The following is a 14,990-nucleotide window of genomic DNA, read 5'->3' on the forward strand; positions in this document are numbered from 1 at the left end:
CATCATAGAAAAAAAAGAAGCATTTGGCGTACAGGCCACGAATGTCAGGGTTTGACGTCAGTGATAAAAGTGATGAATACTGTTGACTATAATCCTTGCTCTCGGTTTCCATGCTACATGTATTTTGTTTTGTACATAACCTGTAAACCTCCCAGGTATTTTATGCTGCCAGCGTCACAGAAATTGAATCCAGGAAAAGAGCTAAACATATCGTCTGGCGAGCTAAGATCATTTTTTAAATTTCAATTTTGGAAATCCCTAAACACCGCCAGTGGTTGAAAAGTCTTTGTACAGCTATCATAGCTAATGGAAAAATGGATGAAGTCAATGACATTCATTCCTATAAATGTTACAAACCACTGCAAATAGTGCAGTATTAACTGCTCCACCTTTGAGTAACATTGACTATACAGTTTTCTATTTTTAATACATTTTTATTACATGCTTTGCTGTTTTTAATTATCTTTTTGTTTACGCTGTAAAAAAAACAACTCTGGTTGCTAACGGGAAACAGTTGTCAAGAAGGCTAGCTTCTGAATATGGATCTTATTATGGCTATCATTTATTTTAATTATGGATTGTGTGAATACTCACAATAAGGCTCATAAGAACTAATGAATATCCAATTAGTCAAATTTAACATTCACCTATTTATGATGTATGCTTGCATACTTGGAACTCATGTGTTATGAGCAGAGCTTCAAGGGTTACTAAAGAGGTTGTACAGGATTAGAAAACACCTGTCTACAGGTTGTGTGTGGTATTGCATCCTAGCTCCATTCACGTGTAACTAAACTGCTCTACCAGACACAACCCATGGGCAGGTGTGGCGCTGTTTCTGAAAGAAAGCAGCCACGTTTTTCCAATACTGTAGAACCCACATATCATTGCATGGTACAGATAAAAGACAAAATAAAGGCATAATTAGAATAACAGATCTGTCAACAGCAGCTTGCCAATAATACTTAAACATTAATATTTCCCTTAAAGTTTAGGTTTATGCTTAACAGCTTATTCCCATTTTACACATTTATGGCTTATCTACACACATATCAAGAATGGGGGTCGTCCGACCCCCCTTCCGCCTGGTGAGATGGCTGCCAATCCCAGGTGGGGAATATGTGGAGAGGTGGCAACGCATGTGCGTGGCTCTCTACATTCTGTTCTATGGGAGTTACGGAAACAGCGGAGCAAGCGCTGCTCAGCTGTGTCCGTAACTACCATAGAATATGATGAGGAGAGCCGCTTGTATGTGTGGCCACCTTTCCACATAGTCCCCAACTGGCTGCCCGATATAGGTGCGGGTCCCAGAGCTAGGACCCTCATCTATTTAAATGTTTGAGATGGGAAAAACCCCTTAAGGGTCTTTCATGGAATATACATTGATGGCATATCCTTGGCCGTGGCTTCTTTAATCCTTTAGCACATTCCTAGATGTGACTGTCCCTCATATTGTGGCTCAGCCTAATTCAGGTGTCTGTAGCACTAAGGCTCCTTCCTTCTGTTGATAGGTGAGGGTCCTGGAACCCCATTAATCACACATTATTGGTTTGTCCTAAGGATACACCATCAATATATTTTTTCACGGAAAATCCCTTATATGGAATTAATATATAGAGTAGGATGAAGAAATGTTGTAGTAAATGATCAGCAATGTGGCAATATTGCAGTGAAATAAATAGAATTCATGTTTTGAATAGTTATATAAAAATGGAAAAAAAAAGTCTTGCATATTTTAAAGGCTGGACACTTTCTTTACCAGATTGTGTATTACACTATATGAAATCATTCTATGGCTTTATAATAACCACAATAATGTGATGGCATATTGATTTCACCAAATAGCACCATCCCGCTCCAAGGTTACTATAAAAGATGACATTTCTGGCTCCATTTTTCCTACAGTACATTGTAAGAAACAAAGACAGTGATATGTCCAAGATGGTAATCCACTTATGATGGGGAGAAGTCGCTGCGCATTTAAGACTCCATCTACAACTGAGATTTATTGTGAACTCTCTTATTCACCACCCAAAGGTGAGCATACTAACTGACATTCACGCTGCAATACTTGAATATACTCTGCTTGAAGCTCTGTCTTTTGGTTTTTTTTCTGTCTGAAACTACAAAAGTGACTATAGTACGTGATTGAACTTAGGAGAAGAGATGGAAGACAGATCTATTAAAAAGGGCAAAGGGCTATGCTATGAGAGAGAGAGAAAAGCAGTCCTGTAATAAATGCCATTCTATATAATATTACCTAAAGCTAACCACACGCGATATCTTCATAGATGACTGATACTGGATAGGAACAATTCCCATAATGTTTTCCATTTAGCCTCTATTAAATATTTATATTTATGGATTTATTCTACAAAAATGTTTGCTCCTGAATTAAAGATTTGCTAATATAACAGCCATATATTAATAAAAACATTTCATGAAAATATTTAACTCTGGTATTATAAGAAAAATGACCTGCATAGTTTTTCCTGATTTCAATGGGTAACTATGAACATGCAAATACTCGTCTGTTTAGCAGCCTTAAACTTATAGAAAATCAAGTTGATTGGGAATAAGGGTTACGATTCGGAAGTCTTATGAAGACAACCACTTTTTGAAATTAGGTCAGCTGCACAAACAGCTGTTTGCCACAGGTTCGGGTTCTTTAACCCCCAGCGATCAACCGATATCACCGGGGGGGAGCCATGTCTGAAAATATAGCATTACGTTCCGGCCATTCTAATTAATAGTCTTCTATTTAGTGCGAGGAAGCTTTGGGTCTGCCATAACGGGTGCTATTCTTGCAGTGCGGTTCTCATAGTGGGGGGTTCTGAGCGGGTTACCACCCTCTATGATGTCCACATATCCTATGAATTGTCTTCATTACGTAACCCTGAAGATTTATTTAAAAAATTAGGATAAATGTTCTATCAAGAAACTATATATCTGTCACTTTAGAGACATAGAGAAACTCAGGAGTTGGTCCAGTAGGGATGGATATACATTAAAGTATGGGCACTAAGTACGTTAACGGATTAAAGAGTGACTTCACTTTAATCAAAGTTTTGGTATGTCATAGAGACATATCAATAGTTTGGATCGGTGGGGGTCCGGGTGCTGAGACCCCCACCGTTGCTGAAACAAAGGTGTAGAAGTGCTCAGTTGAGCGCGTTGCACCTTCATCTGTGATCAGTGCTCCCTGTCAGACTATAAGAACCATCTTCAGCCTGACAGGGAGCGATGATCACATCAAAAGTGACATATCAAAAGTTTGATGAATGTGCAGTTAGTCTTTCATTTACATTTCATCATTATGATATATGCAAGTAAATTTTTCAGCTTAAAGGGGTGTCTGGTTTAGAGAGCTTATTCTCAAATGCCCTATTAGGGTATGTTCACACGCAGTGTTTTTGGACGTAATTCGGGCGTTTTACGCCTCGAATTATGCCTGAAAAAACGCCCCTAATATGTCTACAAACATCTGCCTATTGCTTGCAATGGGTTTTACGGTGTTCTGTTCCCACGAGGTGTCATTTTACGCGTCGCTGTCAAAATACGGCACGTAAAAAGATGCTTACGAAAAAGAAGTGCATGCCACTTCTTGGGACTTTTTTAAGCCGTTTTTCATTGACTCCATTGAAAAACAACTCCAATAACGGCCGTAAAATACGCCGCGAAAAATGCGAGTTGCTACAAAAATTTCTGATAATCAGGAGCTGTTTTCAACTGAAAACGGCTCCGTATTTTCAGATGTTTTTGGTCACTGCGTGTGAACATACCCTTAGGGAATTCTGAGATAATACCATTATGCCCTCCATTCCTGAATCCTCATTTATTAGCCGGAGGAGAGAATGGTTACAAAGAGCTTTTCTCTCTCTCTATGGAGGTCCTGACACATCCCTGCATTACATGGACAGCCAATTGATTTCAAAGGAACTGTGTAATGCTTCCTTTATTTATTGCCGTTACTTATATAGCGCCAACATATTCTGCAGCAATGTACAGAGGTCCTCTTTTACTGTCCCCATAGGGGCTCACAATCTAAATTCCCTATCGGTATGTTTTTTTGGGGTGTGGGAGGAAACCGGAGTACTGGGAGGAAACCCACGCAAAGACAAGGAGAACATACCTTTCAATGTGATGGAGCTACTGGACAATCAAACACAGGCTGCCAGCAGATTAGTCATAAGATTAAAACGACCTGCCTAATATTGTGTAGGTAAGGTACCCTTGTGCCTCCAAAACAGCTCTGACCTGTAGAGACATGGACACCTTCCTTGGACCACTATTGGTAGGTAATAACTACTGAATCCCTGGAGCACCCCACAAGATCTGCATTTTAGAGATGCTTTGATCCAGTCATCTAGCCATCACAATTTGGCACTTGTCATAGTCGCTCAGATCCTTACGCTTGTCCATTTTTCCAGCTTATACAGAATATTCTGTAATGTGTTCTTGTGCTTATATGCATACTTCTATATCTTATTTTGTGAGAAGCAAAAAGTACGCTGCTCAGATCTGCTGTTTGGGCAGACTACTAAATTTCTGGTTCTTACAGATGTTTCGGATAAAATCCTTATCCTTAGCTGAATGAGCAGCTTGAGTATAAAAGTTTTTTTTAGTATAGTATATTTTTCAGCTTACTTTGACTCTTAACACTAATTATAATATAAAAGGACTCCTTATAGGAACAGAATTTCCGTTTTCTTCTAGTAATAGCACACAATGTGCTTGGTGTTCTGTCAAGGCATCGATTGGCATGCATGTTTTCAGTCTTATGGGTCAACAATGCTTTTTTCCCACTTTTCATTTGTAAAGCTGCAAAAGTAAATAACTACGACAAACAAGAACAATAAAATATCCCGGACAATTTAGCAGCAGCTCTGCAGGCCCGCTAAAGTACATTCGGCATGCACCGGAAAGTACTGACAATTTGACAAGTTACTTAACAGGGTGTTTGACAGGAACACACCGCATAAAAGGTTAGAACTGGTAAAGGTCAGTGTGGTTACAGTACGGGCAGGGTTTTCAGCTAGGACCATTTTAATAAAGCTAGTGGACCTGTAGCATTTACTAATAAGATCACTGAGAAAGAAGTATTATTGCCACATTTTCCATACCACCCATTCATTTTTTTGGGGACAGCAGAATAATTTGGGCATGACATAAATCCATCCAGGGATAGAATAATGGAATAGTTTAATGCACAAATATTCGCCATGTGAATTAATCATAATCATTTCTCTCGCTTGAACGAGCTGCTCATTATTCTACTCAGGGAGAAATGAGCGTTATAACTTTCTAATAGAAGTGTCATCTAATGATGAGATAGGCAAACAGTATGACAGCAGATAGATAGTCATAAAGAAGTCTTTACATAAAGGAAGGTGCAATCTTTCTTTATTTATGGTTTATCATATATATATATATATATATATATATATATATATATATATATATATATATATATATATAAATGAATAAATATATATATATACATATACACACACACACACACACACACACACACACACACACACACACACACACGTGTGTAAGCTACTCACCCGATGGTGCAGCCAGCATCAGCTTCAATGATCCACACACAATTGAGGTTGTGATCGTAGGGTGTAGGATAGCCAGGAGACAATACTCTGCCCACTTTCTCTCCACGGATAAGACCTCCGCACTCCGCTACAAAGAAGAAAAGTGCAGCTGTAGCAGGTACTTAAGGGGTACTACAGTTTAAGCAAATAAATGTTATTCTTTGTATACTTTCTGTATCGATTGCCCATGGTCTTCAAGATTTCTGCTTGCTGTCATCTACAGGAAACACTCATTGTTTACTTCCACAGGATAAAAATCTGTCCTGGTCAGGTGCGGTACTGATTACAGTACACAGGGATATTATCGGCCTGGTAGCTAGTGCCGATTGACGATAACAGCATTTGGATCGGCACTCGTTTACTTCATTTAAGCGAAGCAATGATCGGAATGTATGGAGACAAATGACCATTAATTTGATCATTCGTCCATAAACATTTGCATCTTGTCGGCAGCACATCCCCTGTAAACACGGGGAGTTGTGTTTCCAACAAATGATTATTTTTTCCTGCAACACAAAAGATGCGATCTGCCGACAAATGAGCGTTTGCTTCTTTGTCGGTTGATCACTGCCCTGCCTACGTAGGGTAATGATCGATACGAGGGTTCATACCAGTGCTCGTGCGCTCGATCATTGTCCCATGTAAAAGGGCCTTTACAGTATGTGTATCAGATCTCGAGTAACTTTGTGCCCTTAACATGACCAGGACAGATTTACATTCCCTGGAGTAAACATTAAAGATCTCAATTGAATGACAGCAATCAGAGATCTTGGAATCCATAAGGAAGTTATACAGAATGTATATTGGAAAATTGTTACATTTTTGGCTATGTAAAGAATAACCCTTATTTTCTAAAACCATAATACCCATTTAATCCTTTAAAACTGTACTTTAGACATTGGATTGTGATAACTCACGGTTAACAACAGGTTTTCCTGTAGTCCCATGTAAGACCCCAGATAACACACTGGGAGCAAATTTATTACTACTTTTGAACCCCAAGCGGTTCGCAGGTTATAAATGAAGTGTAATTTGCGCAGTATTCACCATCATTTTTCATTAATACAGTGAAGCTACTGAACCATGTCAGGTTGTACCCGGTGTAACTCACCTCCAGAAAAATGGCCGATTTTTATTTGTAAATCATTTTAACAAAGTTTGAATTGCCAACCTCGCTCCCTTTTTTGTGGCAATTGGAAAAATGTCAGAAAAAGTGTTGGGGGGTGATTTGATCGATACAGTTTGGCGTTCAATCTGAATTCCCTTCTTTACAATGCAACTGTGCCAGGTAACGGGCGCTATTGTATAGATAAATATACTCCACGTTGTCAAATGATAAACTGAGCTCTACTATATGTATTTGTATTCGATACATGTATGTGCATACATTTCAGAATTCCTTTTAATAAAGAAGTAAACTTTCATACCTATGCACAAGGGGAGAGGCTGGTCCCACACTCTGCGTTCTCCGGTCAAGCACATTAATGCCCGACTGCCACGTAAACTGTAACCAGGATCACAACTGAAAGAGACAGAACTTCCCGCAAAATGCCCCTCATCCTTGTCCTTGTAGCCATACATTGGGGTCCCTGGGTCCTCACATTTAATCAACTCAAAACCTGCGGAGTCAAGAGAAGACACATTAAGAGAAGACACGATAATGCTGCAGGATTGACCAGTCTGCCTGCGGCGCTGTCACTTTTCAGGGGGTGGATAGTTACAATTAGTGCCAGGTTTGAAGAAGCACGACAATCTTGTCACTAGGTCTTCAGAGACAGCCATGGGGGACAGTAGCAGGTTGCGTACTGTTATAATAACATACAAAGTGATTTAAAATCAGATAAACCATGTGATAAGATGATACATAGGACATCTGCGTAATATGTCATGGTCATTGGCTATTTTAGTATTAGAGAAATAGGCCCCCAGCTTTTCCTTTGACAAGCAATTAGCTTCTGGGTTGTAATGTATGAGTAACTATAGTCAAACGCAGAAGTGATTAACTAAAAAAGAGCAAACATCTCCTTTGTGGAAATTTTCTTTAAAGGAATCACTAATTGGAGAATGTGGTGCAACCTATTCTGGGTCACACGGGCGAGAAGGGCGCTCTTCCGCTGATTATCATTTGGTAGGAAGTTTGCAGCCCAAGTAAAGAAGTTTGTTTTGAAGTGTATATTACATGAATATTTTATCTGGAACATTTGAGACTTTATCATTTTTTCGCTAGATAAATGTTAAGGTTAATAATGTATATTTAGACAGGATTTTGTTTATACTTTAATTGGGGCCTACTGTGATTTCATAGCGATTCTTATACATTTTAAAGTAAAATAACGTATTTACATATTTTTCAAACATGTGGTGAACTTAAAGGGGTTGTTCACTTTTTTTTTTTCTATTCATGTATTTATAGAACAGGAAATCATACAGATTTCTAATATACATGTATTTAAAATTCTGCTCACATACTTTTCTTATATCAGTGCAGTTGTCTCTGTCTAAAAATTATTTTAAAAAATGGTATAGCCCACATATTTGTCTATAAAAAAACACCCATAGGACAGTCATGTGACCCACATCATGTGATCACTGGCATTCAGGTAACACTGTCCAGGTATATAACAGGAGTAGAAGTTATAAAGTATTTCTACCTCCTGCAACATCTCATCATCATGTCTATCAGTGTCTGTGAGGAGCAGATCTTACATTCTTCTCACTGTCTCCTCTGTGTGTGTTGTGTTTTTTTGTGTGTTTGTTTTTGCGTTTATCATTATTCCACAATTAGTCCTATTCACATAGCCCATGTTGGCCCAACACATTGTGTGTGTGTGTGTGTCGCATGAGTGGCGTCATGTTTAGTCACATTCAGTTGGTCTGCGGATCCATTACAGAGGACTAATCTGTGGGCTTTACCATTCCACTGTGACAGGGGCCTTATGCACTATAATACATGTATGTGAGCAGAATTTCTAATACATTATATACAGTGTATTAGAAAACCGTACAATTTCCTACTCTACAAATAATTAAAAAAATAAATAAAAACTGGACAACCCCTTTAAGCCGCAACACAATACATTATTAATGAATTTCAGTTGCAAAGCAGTTGGTGCTTTGTTGTGATGCTGCTTTTATAGTGTAAAGTTATTTTCTTAATCGTTTTGGACAATAGTTTATTCATGTTATATTTTACATCTGAATTCTATTACACTGGAATATCTAGTATTATTTGTATTGTGTATACAAATCTTTATTAGAAATATGATGAAGAAAATGTGACAGGATCTGTGTGATCTGACGCATTTTGATCCCATAATGAGGCTGCTTATTAGTAACCGGCACAAAGGACAACGTGTCTGCTTCTACCAATATCATCTTCAAAAGATGGTTGGTAATGAGAAAAACCTCAAATGGCTGCTTCGTCTCTCATATGGACATTAACAATTAGCTACAGCATCTGGGAGAACATCTTTAAACCAAAAGGCCTGTCAGTCTCTTGATGTGATGAGAAGAAACAGTGATCAGTAGTAGTCAAGTAGTCAGTGTCAAACGTTGTGGAGGTGTAGGATCCGAAGGAGGAAAATAAACAATTCTTAAGAACTATATATAATGTTTGCTGGATTCACACAAAAACGGCATCAAACGTTTAATTATTAAGGAAGGAGAAAATATATATTGCTGCTACAGTATCACCGTGTAACCAACAGGTGGTATACACAACCTACATTTCCAACATGTATGTAAGTAGTACTGTGTGACATTTTGTGTTCCAAGATGAAAGTGGACAGCGATACATTATCATAACAAAAACATCTAGAAGGGGTTATCTGGTTTAGGAAACCTGTTTTCAGATACCGTATTATCCCGTGGATATGCAATAAATATCTAAGGTGCTTATTTTCTATAATTATTTAGATACAGTTAGCCTTTAATAAACAATCTTCTTAATAATAAGACTCACTGGAATAATACAGCTCAAATCCTTTACTGGTATTTTCTGTATCAGTGATGAACTCCAACCACAATGCACTAGAGGTACTGTTCAGACTCCGTCCCAGCATCTCTGAATGACTAAACTTTCCAAGAAGTCGAGCAGAATTATTGTGCCCATCATAGACCTAGAAAATGGGAGATATGTACAAATGTAGAAATGCGTGAGCATAGCCATGTTCCATCTTTTTACATCCCTAACCAATAATTCTTTTGATTACTTATTGAGTAATAGTCATTGAATTGTTAATACATAAGTCAAATTTTAAATTAAGAATCTACAGTGAAGGAAATATTTGATCCCTTGCTGATTTTGTAAGTTTGCCCACTGTCAAAGTCATGAACAGTCTAGAATTTTTAGGCTAGGTTAATTTTAACAGTGAGAGATAGATTATATAAAAAAAAACAACAGAAAATCACATAGTCAAAATTATATATATTTATTTGCATTGTGCACAGAGAAATAAGTATTTGATCCCCTACCAACCATTAAGAGTTCAGCCTCCTCCAGACCAGTTACACGCTCCAAATCAACTTGTTGCCTGCATTAAAGACAGCTGTCTTAAATGGTCACCTGTATAAAAGACTCCTGTCCACAGACTCAATTAATCAGTCTGACTCTAACCTCTACAACATGGGCAAGACCAAAGAGCTTTCTAAGGATGTCAGGGACAAGATCATAGACCTGCACAAGGCTGGAATGGGCTACAAAACCATAAGTAAGACGCTGCGTGAGAAGGAGACAACTGTTGGTGCAATAGTAAGAAAATGGAAGACATACAAAATGACTGTCAATCGACATCGATCTGGGGCTCCATGCAAAATCTCACCTCGTGGGGTATCCTTGATCCTGAGGAAGGTGAGAGCTCAGCCAAAAACTACACGGGGGGAACTTGTTAATGATCTCAAGGCAGCTGGGACCACAGTCACCAAGAAAACCATTGGTAACACATTACGCCGTAATGGATTAAAATCCTGCAGTGCCCGCAAGGTCCCCCTGCTCAAGAAGGCACATGTACAGGCCTGTCTGAAGTTTGCAAATGAACATCTGGTTGATTCTGAGAGTGATTGGGAGAAGGTGCAGTGGTCAGATGAGACTAAAATGTATCTCTTTGGCATTAACTCAACTCGCCGTGTTTGGAGGAAGAGAAATGCTGCCTATGACCCAAAGAACACCGTCCCCACTGTCAAACATGGAGGTATAAACATTATGTTTTGGGGGTGTTTCTCTGCTAAGGGCACAGGACTACTTCACCGCCTCAATGGGAGAATGGATGGAGCCATGTACCGTCAAATCCTGAGTGACAAACTCCTTCCCTCCACCAGGACATTAAAAATGGCTCGTGGCTGGGTCTTCCAGCACGACAATGACCCAAAACATACAGCCAAGGCAACAAAGGAGTGGCTCAAAAAGAAGCACATTAAGGTCATGGAGTGGCCTAGCCAGTCTCCAGACCTTAATCCCATCGAAAACTTATTGAGGGAGCTGAAGATCCAAGTTGCCAAACGACAGCCTCGAAATCTTAATGATTTACAGATGATCTGCAAAGAGGAGTGGGCCAAAATTCCATCTAACATGTGTGCAAACCTCATCATCAACTACAAAAAAACGTCTGACTGCTGTGCTTGCCAACAAGGGTTTTGCCACCAAGTATTATGTCTTGTTTGCCAAAGGGATCAAATACTTATTTCTCTGTGCACAATGCAAATAAATATATATAATTTTGACAATGTGATTTTCTTTTTTTTTTTTATATAATCTATCTCTCACTGGTAAAATTAACCTAGCCTAAAAATTCTAGACTGTTCATGTCTTTGACAGTGGGCAAACTTACAAAATCAGCAAGGGATCAAATACTTATTTCCTTCACTGTATAACAAATTCAGTGAGTGATGCCAGGGTGACATTTCAGTTCAATATTTGGAAACCTGATGTCAGTAAGAGGCAATAAAGTGGTTATAAATTTGACATTGCCAACCATAACCTGCACAAATAAGGACTAATATTACACAGTTATGCTATGCATATACTATGTAGATTAAGAAATGTACCTTAAGGTAGTCTCCAGGTTCGAGGTCAAATGTCCGAGCTCTCAGCTGCACACCTTTCCCCGGTTGACTCTGGATGGAGTAGATGCACTCATGGTGGTTGCTATAGTTGGCTGGGTAGTTTGGGGACAACAAGACACCCTGGGTTCCAGTGACGGATGCTCCACACTCAGCTGAAATATAGGAAGGGGACAAGGAGTTAAGATCTACAAAACAGACTATGACTTTTAACAATAGAGGGGGAGGGTACCTCAATGACTATAGTTAGCTATATTTATGACTATATTTAGCGGCTATACACAATAATCTTATATCTGTCTTTACCAGTAACAATCTGATGTGTATTAATATTTTCCAAAACTACTTCAATCAGAATACCTCTCCTTCCATGTGTCCGACACCAACATCTCAGCCCATAAAATTTCAGTTCTACAATACAGAAAAGCACCTTGTTTCCAAGAAAACTGGGGTGTAAAAATCCCTGACATTGTAACGCCAACTTACAGAGATCTTGCTCCTTCCTACTCTACCACTATAGATTAAGATAAGCTTTTCCAAAGCCGAACTTAGTTCAACTTTATCTTTTATGAAACACCGAACTCCTCTGATTTCAACCAAGAACGTATTACATATTATTGATGCTGCAATGTTACTAGGCATTTCTAAGGTTTATTTCCACTAGAAATGATTCTACCATGTTTCAGATTTGCAAAACTTTTTATTATGGAATGTAACTTATTTGTTAGGTTTCCTGACATTATAAGTTATTATCATTTCTTTCTATACCTGCAGTAGCACACAGTATATTCCATCACTTGTATTGTAATGACATGCAAATTAAAATTTTCAGTGCTGCATTTCATGTCTTGTTCTAATTTAGTCATTAATCATGTTGACTACTTATCACTGGGGATCATACTGGAAAATGTCAACTTGGCAGTCCTGATACTATCCCCGCAAGATATGAATTGCTCAATAAAATATATAGTAACCCCCCCCATTTGTAATGATTTTTAATACATGTTTAGTGGAAGCTCTCTATTCCTTGAGAAATATAAATCAAGTCCATTTAAAACATTTTTACATTACGTTCTACAACTTACAGATTAGAAGGCCAGAATGCTCTAGAGGATTTGTTGTAATACATATACACTATATGGACAAAAGTATTTGGACACACTTCTTAATCATTGAATTCAGGTGTTTCATTCAGTCCCATTGCCACAGGTGTATAAGGCCAAGCACCTAGCCATGCAGTCTGCCTTTACAAACATTTGTAAAAGAATGGGTCGTTCGAAAGAGCTCACTGAGAGTGGTACTGTTATAGAATGCCACCGTTGCAATAATTCAGTTCGTGAAATTTTTTCCCTTCTAGATATTCCACAATCAACTGTGAGTGGTAATAGTGCAAAGTACAAGCCACAAAGTGGCAGACCACGTGAAGTTACAGAGCCGGGTCTCTGATTACTGATGTGCATAGTTCATAATAATCGCCAATGCTCTGCTGACTCAATAACTGCAGAGATACAAAGCTCCTCTGGCATTAACATCCATACAACATTGCACCGGGAGCTTCATGGTATGGGTTTCATGGCTAAGCAGCTGCGTGCAAACCTTACATCACCAAGCACCATGCCAACCGTTGGATGGAGTGGTGCAAAGAATGCCACCACTGAACTCTGGAGCAGTGGAAAGTGTTCTGTGAAATGACGAATCACAATTCTCTATCTGGCAGTTTGATGGACGAGTTTGGGTTTGGCGAATGCCAGGAGAGCGTTACCTGCCTGACTGCATTGTGCCAATTGTAAAGTTTGGTGGAGGAGGGATAATGCTAGGGGGTTGATTTTCAGGGGTTGGTCTAGGCCCCTTAGTTCCAGTGAACAGACATCTTAATGCTTCAGCATTCCAAGACATTTTGGAGAATTGTATGCTTCCAAATCTGTGGGAATAGTTTGGGGGAGGCCCATTTCTGTTCCAGCATGACTGTGCCCCAGTGCAGAAAGTCCATAAAGGCATGGTTGGGTGAGTTTGGTGTGGAAGAACTCCCATGGTCCACACACAGCCCTGACCTCAACCCCATCAAATACCTTTGGAGTGAACTAGAACAGGGAATGCGAGTCAGGCCCTCTCGCCCAATATCAGAGTCTGACCTCACAAATGCTCTTCTGGATGAATGGGCAAGAATTCCCACAGACAAACTTCAAAATCTTGTACAAAGCCTTCCCAGAAGAGTGAAAGCTGTATTATGTGTAATGCATAGGTGTCTCAATATGTTTTCCATATAGTGTATCTTAATGTTGTTGTGATGTTTCACTTTCCTACTGAATGTGATATCGCTACTATTACCTGGTAAGCCATAGTGTCTCAAAATTGAGACATATCTGCCTCCTTCTGGCCTGTTCAATATCATTATTGTAGACTACCGTAGCTTAACCCCTTAATGACCAGCCTATTTTAGACCTTAATGACCAAGCCATTTTTTAAGTTTTTCCATCGTCGCATTCCAAGAGCTATAACTCTTTTATTTTTGCGTCGACATAGCTGTATAAGGTCTTGTTTTTTGCGGGACAAGTTGTACTTTTTAATAGCACCATTTTGGGGGACATATTATTTATTGATTAACTTTTATTAACTTTTTTTTGGGGGGGAATAGAAAAGAACCTGAAATTTCGCCACTCTTTTTCACGTCTTAAATCAACGGCGTTTACCGTGTGATATAAATAACACCATAACTTTATTCAGCGGGTTGTTACGATTGCAACGATACCAAATTTGTATCGTTTTTGTATGTTTTACTACTTTTACACAGTAAAAACGCTTTTTTTTCAAAATTATTTGTTTTTGTGTCTCCATATTTGAAGAGCCGTAACGTTTTAATTTTTTCGCCGATGCGGTTGTATGAGGGCTTTTTTTTTGCGGGAAGACTTGTAGTTTTTATTGGTACCATTTTTGAGTAGATGCGACTTTTTGATCACTTTTTATAACATTTTTTTAAAGTCAGGATTCACAGAAAACAGCAATTTTTCCATAGTTTTTTATTAATTTTTTTACGGCGTTCACCGTGCGGGTTAAATAATGTTATAGATTTATAGTCGGGGTCGTTATGGACGCGGCGATACCAAATATGTGTAACTTTTTTACTTTATTTTGTTTTTTTAATAGTAAAGCATTGTGTAAGGGGAAAAGCTGGGTTTTTAATTTTTTTTTCACATTTTTTTTTCATTAACTTTATTAAACTTTTTTTTTACTTTTTTACTAGTCCCACTAGGGGACTATAATATGCGATTCTCCGATCGCTATTGTAATACACTGCAATACTTTTGTATTGCAGTGTATTACTGC

General features: G+C 38.6%; 1 protein-coding gene across 3 annotated transcripts in view; it reads right to left on the reverse strand.

The window, feature by feature from the left end:
• The window catches only part of CSMD2 (CUB and Sushi multiple domains 2), an 897,842-nt gene that overhangs the window by 181,976 nt on the left and 700,876 nt on the right, over positions 1-14,990 (reverse strand). For all 3 annotated transcript variants that reach the window (XM_075853183.1, XM_075853184.1, XM_075853185.1), the window contains 4 exons: positions 11,652-11,821; positions 9,571-9,727; positions 7,037-7,228; positions 5,571-5,697 (listed from right to left, as the gene is read on the reverse strand). In XM_075853183.1, coding sequence (XP_075709298.1) covers positions 5,571-5,697; positions 7,037-7,228; positions 9,571-9,727; positions 11,652-11,821 — 646 coding nt within the window. The remainder of the gene's footprint in view (positions 1-5,570; positions 5,698-7,036; positions 7,229-9,570; positions 9,728-11,651; positions 11,822-14,990) is intronic.

This window comes from Rhinoderma darwinii, chromosome 2 (genome assembly GCF_050947455.1).
Source record: "Rhinoderma darwinii isolate aRhiDar2 chromosome 2, aRhiDar2.hap1, whole genome shotgun sequence".
NCBI lineage: Eukaryota > Metazoa > Chordata > Amphibia > Anura > Rhinodermatidae > Rhinoderma > Rhinoderma darwinii.